At 39.8% G+C, this 7,716-nt stretch overlaps 1 protein-coding gene across 3 annotated transcripts in view; it reads right to left on the bottom strand.

Annotated features, from left to right (window-relative positions):
• b3gntl1 (UDP-GlcNAc:betaGal beta-1,3-N-acetylglucosaminyltransferase-like 1) overlaps window positions 1–7,108 on the bottom strand; it is a 20,522-nt gene extending 13,414 nt beyond the window's left edge. Inside the window, exons 1-7 of one of the 3 annotated variants that reach the window (XM_044346043.1) lie at window positions 7,045–7,108; window positions 6,735–6,939; window positions 6,407–6,523; window positions 6,201–6,300; window positions 4,066–4,130; window positions 1,396–1,461; window positions 220–315 (exon numbers count right to left, since the gene is read on the bottom strand). In XM_044346043.1, coding sequence (XP_044201978.1) covers window positions 220–315; window positions 1,396–1,461; window positions 4,066–4,130; window positions 6,201–6,300; window positions 6,407–6,523; window positions 6,735–6,875 — 585 coding nt within the window. In that variant the 5' untranslated portion in view covers window positions 6,876–6,939; window positions 7,045–7,108. Of the gene's footprint in view, window positions 1–219; window positions 316–926; window positions 1,095–1,395; window positions 1,462–4,065; window positions 4,131–6,200; window positions 6,301–6,406; window positions 6,524–6,734 lie in introns of those variants that run through there. The other 2 variants (XM_044346042.1, XM_044346044.1) reach the window with 2 other exon arrangements.
• Window positions 7,109–7,716: the final 608 nt, after the last annotated feature.

The raw sequence follows: 7,716 nt of genomic DNA, 5'->3' as shown, positions 1-7,716 counted from the left end.
TGGTGGGACTTTGATGGACAGAGAGGTCATGAGTGATGCTGCGTCCTCCGTCCACTCCGCTGCCACATTTCCGTGGAAACTGGGGACTGGCAGGTAGGCATCCTGTTTCTATCTGACCTGGTTGCTGCCTGGCACATGACCTCTTAAAAAACACACCCACATATTCACAGACACAAAAACATACACACACACATACTGTACCAAGCTGGGGGTATTTACCTGTGTGATGAGCTGATCCTGAGTGATTGTGTTGATCCAGTGAGTGTATCGCTTTGTAGATCCCTCCGGAAGCCTCTGAACTCTACAGCCGATCAACTGTAATGAAAACACATATTAACACCTTTATGGGCGTGAAAACATATTTTCTTTTTAAGAACCATTAAAAACATTTGCAGCCATTTTGGTAAAATGCTGCCAGTAAAAGTCAGGTCATTGTTAAACTTGCCCAGAATGAGCAGGACCACCTCTGCTTCTGGTGCAGTAGTTGACTCAGAAACAGTTGAACAACCACAAAGACAGATCAGTGCTTACAAACTTTAACCTCGTCATTTGAATCATTTCCAAGCAAAAATGCAAAAGAAAATATAGCTAATTCCAGCTTCTCAAATGTGAATCTTTGCTTCTTTTCTTTATATGATAGTAAACTGGATATCTGATATTTTGGGGCTCAGAGAACATCTGATGGGAGTTTTTAAAAATATTATCTGACACTTTATGAGCCAAAAAAATCATCAGTTAAGTGAGAAAATATTTGTGTAGATTAACTGATAGTGAAAATAACTGCAATAATTGCAGCATTAGATATAAAAGAGTCATTTTTGACATTTTTTGACAAAATATTAGTCATGTCCTTTTTTTCCATTTAGAGACAAAACTCCAGAAGAAAGAGGTCAATGAGAAGACAAGAAGAGAGCGCTATAGACTACCATGTGTTTTTATCCAGAACCATGAAGTCCAAAATTACAGTCATATCAGAAAGCGGCAGATTGTTTGTACAGGGCAGCAAGCCTGCTGTCTCCATGCTGTCTCCCTCACTTCCCTCACACACACGACCCTTCACCTCTGACCTGGCAGGCCACAGAAAGCATCAACACCGGATACTCACACCGCTCTGCACGCCAACTGCATAGAAGCCAACACACACACACACACACACACACACACACAGACACAGACACGGACAAAACCATGTGATTTCTTTTTTAAATCACGCAAAGATTACTCATATGTTTCTATTTTTTTTTTAAACAGCCACATTTCTAGCACACAAGTCTGAAAAACACATAGAGAAAGGGAAGGGAAAGAAATGAGGAAAAAAGGAAGGTGGGAGGGTGAGGCCAGAGTGCAGCAGAGAGGGAAGGAAGTGAGTGAGCAAATACTTTGAGGAGAACTTACCGAGTTTGGGTGGAGGAAAGATGCCTCATACTGCAGGCGAACTCTTTGGGGCAACATAACGTCATCCTGGAGCACACGAAATGTCAATTTAAGTACATGACAACAAATACACACACAGATTTCTTTAAGAAGAAAAAACTTTGAAACATATCTCTAAAATTTAACTTTACTTTACTTATTTTACCTTTGTGAGTGACCTGTCTATCTGTACACCTTTTTGTTTGCTGTTGTTGTGATTTTGTGTGAGATTGTTCTCTACAAATAATCTTGAAGTGGAACCTTATCAGAGGATTGGTCCACTTTGTAGGAAGAAAGAAGGTTCAGAGAGTATTGTGATGTCCCTCTCTCTCTGCCTGCTGCTTGTGTGGTTGGTTTGGCCCATTGACTGTAAATAAATATGGACGACGCATCTCCACTTCCTGACATTATACAAAAGTAAGGCCAAAATATCTCCTTTCCAGGAGGTGCCATCTTGCTTGTGTGATGTCATTTGGAGCCAGAGTCTGCGCGGTAGATGACGGCCAGCAGGACACGCCCCCTCAGATATTCGAAAGCAGCAGTCACAGCTGTCAATCATGACATCACACCCCCTTTTTAAAATTGTCAAATAACTAATTAAAAATAAACTTATCAGAAAAATGAGCATTTGGACAAACATCAGCGAGATAAGAACGACCTAATATGACAGAAACCATCTTTGGGAAAAATTTATTTGACATGTACTTTAATTTTTTTAGTTTGGCTCATGTCCCATCCGCTAACATGGAAGGAGCGGGACTTATGGCCTATACTGCAACCAGCCACCAGGGGGCGATTGAGATGTTTTGGCTTCACTTTTGGGAAGCTGTCATGACGTCCATATTTATATACTGTCAGTGGTTTGGCCTCAAAGTTAAGAGCTAATAGGCAGAGTGAAAGAGGACATTAGGAAATGTTTGACACCTGAGCAGCTTGGGCCTCAGCCTATTATCTTTCTCTCTCTGTTCTCTGTCTCCCAAGCGTCTAGTCGGTTAAGGTTTTGTTTTTTTGTCACTGACTCTGGGCCAGTTTATATTTGTAACTGTCAGCTCGTCCTTTGGAAAATGCAATCCTTTGTTAAACTGAGTCAAATTGATTTGTTTTTTCTGTTTTTAATAATATTTTTTACTGAAATTTTCCATAATACAGTACAGAAAACTGAGACACATATTAAACCAAAAAACAAAGTAGAAACAAAAGGACAAAATAGAAACAGATGAATAACACTGCATCACTGGCACAACACGTCTTAGCGAGAGCGCTCAGCGAGAGAAGTGGACGGCACATTATGCTGGTCAGGTTCAGTGTCGTACTGTGCAAGGTGATCCAGAATGATGTCATATTAATCTTGTCATATTGAACTTTCTCTATATGTAATATACCAGTGAGCTCAGTTAACCAGCTCTTAAACTGAAGCACAGTATCTGACTTCCAGAGCCTTAAAATGACTTTCTTTGCAATTACCATTCCACACATAATTAAATTAGTTTGTTGTAGGATCATTTGTTGGCCTTTCTCCTTGTGTAAGTAGAGCAGATATGTTCACACCCTGTGTATGTTTTTGTGTCCACATGGCTTTAATTTCTATAGATCTTGGTAAAGCAACTCTTGAGGGCTTCCACACAAGACATTGTTTGTTTTTTCTTCCCTCGATGCAGGTTTTAGGGAAAGAATTGTTTGTTTGGTGGGGGTTAGAGGAAGAGAGAGGCAGCATTTGTCCCCATGCACCCCCTGCTAGGTTTAGATGGCTTTTCTCCTCCCAACAGTCAATGTAAATGTTTAGTGTGGCTGCAAACGTAAAGCTCCAGTCATAAGTTTGAGCACACCTTCCCATTCCTTCCTTGAACGAGAAAGTGTGTCTAAACTTTTGACTGGTGCTGTTGGTAGATCAGTTGGCTGCTGAGGGCTCACTGGTTTTTCCAGTTGTTTTTCTGCACCAGTGGTTTTCAGTGAGTAAGTACCCCCACGAAGTAGTGGCACGAAGAGTAGGGTTGAGTAGTTTCACACATGTCTCAAACCATTCTCTGTAACTTTCCGAAACCGAAAATCTAACAGGTACTCCCGTTTTAGCCAGTGATTGGCCAACTGTGAGGAGGTCAAAAAGTGAGCTCGGTATCAACTTCACCCTCAAACTCTAGGGTGTTAAAATAAGAGACATCCAGGATATGAACTGTGACAAATTCAAGAGAACAAAAAGAGGAAGTTGTCTGTTTTCTAAGAAAGCAATATTACTTTCAGAGTCCTTTATTCTGGGAACAGACTATTAACAGAGAACAGTCTTTTAGTATATCATGTGACTCAAGCAGTTATCAAATAAATTTAAATGGAAATGAATAGAGTCGCCTGTGTGTGTGTGTTTGACTGTTTAAGATGTTGTGGCCTCTGATTTGTAGTTTTGACAATTTAGTCTTCAGAAGTGTAACTGCAAAGAGCTGCCACTACATGAACACACACACATAAAACACATCTATCAAACACTGCTGTCAGCTCGTTAGTCATGTGTCCTGACAGGTCTGTCAAACACTAACTTTGACCACTGAGGTCTGTGTGTAAATTTGGACAAACCAATATGATCTAATTAGTTTTGATTCACTACTGAATGTGTTATGAAAGACATCTGGATGGTAAAAGGAAACATGCATACACACTTACCGCATCCTGAAAGCACAAGTATTGTCCACAGCTCTGAGATATTGCCTTATTCTTCGCATATCCCACTGAAATAAAAAAAAAAAAGAGCGGCGTAGGTTTATGTTTGTGTATGTGTATTTGTACTGTATATGTCTCTGTGTGCAAGTTATTTCCATGTGGCCATGTGTTAGTACTTATCATATTCAACCATCAAAAGTGTCACAACATAGAAAATAACATAATGTAATTTTCAAAATGTCAAACCAAAAAATCCGACCGACATGCCACAAGACATGCAAGACATATGCATGAGATAGACAGTCCATCATTCTCTGCTTACATTATTGTTTCCTGGTAAATCATCAGAAATTGTGATTGATTTTAATGTCTGCCAGCACGCTTTGATTCAAACCCCCCACCCTGTTTTCATTCTTTTCCCTCATATATACAGAAAACAGTGGCCTCGGGCGACTTTGTTCTCCTCAGCTGGCTCAGACTCAAAGGAATATAAGACTTAAAAGAGTAGTCCTTTAACATTGTCATACTCACTATGGAGAGTTTCTTTTTAAAGATAATAAAATCAGTGCAGCAGAACCACAGATATCTTCTTTTTTATTCCTTGCATTCTTCTTCCTTGTCAAAACCTGGTGCCTACATTACTCAGCAGGGCTACAGAGGCTTGTAGTCTTCAGCCCCAACGGACATCAGACTTAACACAGCTGCCTCAGGAGCTACAAAAGGCTTCATACAACTTTTTTTTTTTTTTTACATATGCAGTAGTACTCTGTGAGTAAACAAACATTGATGTGTATGAATCAGTGGAGTTCTCCTTTAACACCAAGCTTCTTAGAAATAAGGCTGGTGATATTTTATATTTTTCATATTGTCAATAAATGATTTTACTAACAAGTATTGTGTGTGCAGCCAAAGTCTGATATCTGGCTCTGAGCTGTAGATCTCCATTGTTGTCCAAAAACTACTAAAAACATATCAATCAGCCACGCCGTTGCACTGAGTGACATGTTTCGTCATCACCATTAACACGGATGGCTACTGTAGTTTATTTTGAGTCGATTCCAAATTCTCCTGCTGTAAATACTCACTAGAGTTTAATGTGTATTAGTCCACAGGTGAAAACAGTACCCAGTCGATGCTAATTACTAATTAATTAATTTATGCATTATACATTTTTAAACATCTACTGTATGTTTTCATTACCAATGGGCTTGGAGCTGAGCCACAGAGAAAGAAGAAGAAGAAGAAGAGATGGACTAACAGCATTTGTTTTGGTCTTTTCATGGGATTCGTTGACAATAAGTGAAATATACAATAGTGCTCAGAAGCCTACACAAAACACATTTATACAATCTTGCCAGTGACAGATAATAAGGGTTTGTCTCCACTCTGTAGGGGCATGATATCTTTAATGTCTCTATGCTGAACACACTGAGTACTTACATGTTTAGTTAAAACTAAAGAGAGAATGTGTCGCTTGTCAATATGTCACATAGCTTTAAAGGAATAGTTTGACACTTTGGGAAATGTGCTTATTCGCTTTCTTGTTGAGATTTAATTGGAGAAAAAAAAAATCAATACCACTCTCATGTCTGTGCAATAAATATAAAGCTACAGCCCGCAATCGTTTAGCTTAGCTTAGCATCAAGAATGTAAACGGGGGGAAACAGTTAGCCTGGCTCAGTCCAAAGGCAACAAAATACCTCTGCTAGCATCTCTGAAGCTCACTAATTAACACGTTGTATCTTGTTTGTTTAATCTGTTGACACTTTGGTTTAATCAAACCGAAGTGTAAAAACAATATTTTTATCAGGGTTATGTGCGGGACTATTTCTTGGCCAGGTGCGGTGACTTCCTGGAGTCAGTTGTAAATGCTGGGCAACCAGCTGAGACTCCAGGAAGTCCCTGCACCTGGCCAAGCAGTGTTAGATAGTGTCTGGGAACGGTCTATTCAGATGCAGCTGTGATTTCAGAGATTCTTTATCTGATGTGAACAGAAATGTTTTTATTAATCCATGTGTTTGTCTACTCTTTCATTCAGCCTGTCTGACCTCTAAGAAGGAACCGATTATTTAATTCATTGTTTGGCAAGACAGAGTCATCTGTGCTGGGAACTGATCTCTGATCAACAACCTACTGACCTCCTCTTGGTTGAGCAGAATTGTGGCCAGAGATCACCATGGAGATGCCCCTCGCCTCCAGCCTGTCCCTCCAACCCTCCACCACTTTCCTGGAGTCATCCTAAAGGACACACACACACACACACACACACAGAAATTGTTCACATGTTTCAAAACAACTTACCTATTCACATGTGTAGGCTAAATATGCAAACAAACACACTTACAGTGCTTGCGTCGTCAAAGACAGAGAGCTCCATGGTTCCAGTGAAGTCTTGCTGTAATATGGCCTGCAGACACTCGTCCAACCAACAGGATGCATTGTACACTGGCATGATAATACTCTGAGCACAGAAAACACAGAGATTTTACAGTAAGTGCTACTAATTAATGCATATAAGCAGCCATGAATACTCTGTTGAGGATACTATAATCTATCAGTTCAGGGAGGCAGCAAAACTGCTGCAGTGACATTTCTTAAAGATGATTTGTGGGACAAATTGTTTAAGGTGCACAGAAAAAAAATCCTTAAAGTCTCCCTGCGTCCACACCCACCACATCCACTGCATTCCCCTCCAGCTCCTCCTGCTCTCCTCCCGGTGTTTCTGCTCCGATGTCTGCGGTGCGGAGCCGCTTCGGTGGGATCATGTCAACCTCTGACCCCCCGTCTCGGAGCTCGGACAGTCCGCTACTCATTTGTGCGCTGAGAAAGTCTGACGTCGGTGACTGAAGACAGACAACCACAGACTGCTACACGTGGCTGAAAATATCAATAAACACTCATTTTGAAACAGTTCTCCGTAAAGAGTGACCAACGTCAACAAATAACATGTATTCTGTACGTTTTAGTGACAGTCAAAGTGACAATTTTAGCAAAACGTGTACTGCACGCTTTCATCGTGGGTAACAGTTTCACAACTTCCGCAAACAATGAATCTCAGACGCTCATTGGCTCACGTTAAACACGGACAGACACCGGATTCGCTGGCGCTTTTTTTCTCCTCTCAACTTTATTGGTCAAAATTTTAAATACACAACACATACAAATAATACACAAATGCAGGAAAAATCATCACACAAAATAAACAGTTAAACAAATCTATAAAGGACATAGAGCAACATAAAATGCACAGGAATAAAATCATATCAATAAAAAACAAAAGAAATAAACAAAAATACCAAAAGAAATAAGCGGACTGAAGACAATAAATAAGTAAGTAAATAAAATAAATAAATAAAAATGACATGTTTACATAAGAAGTTATGAGTGTCGAGACAGTAGTAAGGCACTTTTGTGGTTCTTCATATGGCTTAAGGACTGCAGGAGACTTTGAATTTCTGCAAGGAAAGGCAGTAAACTAGGAGGGGATTTAGAAAACTTACACGTATGGATAGCCATCAAAATATAAAAATCGGCAATGTATTGAAAGGAACTGTTCTTGTGTCTGGATAATATAATAACATCATATAAAGTAAAAGTATTTCGCTCATCAATGAAGCTGAAAATATGGGTAGCAGATTCTTGCCAAAAATTTCT

Source organism: Thunnus albacares, chromosome 3 (assembly GCF_914725855.1).
Source record: "Thunnus albacares chromosome 3, fThuAlb1.1, whole genome shotgun sequence".
In the NCBI taxonomy this organism is placed as follows: Eukaryota; Metazoa; Chordata; class Actinopteri; order Scombriformes; family Scombridae; genus Thunnus; species Thunnus albacares.
Note: the sequence above shows the minus strand (reverse complement) of the source record. Positions and strands in the feature narration are given on the sequence as shown.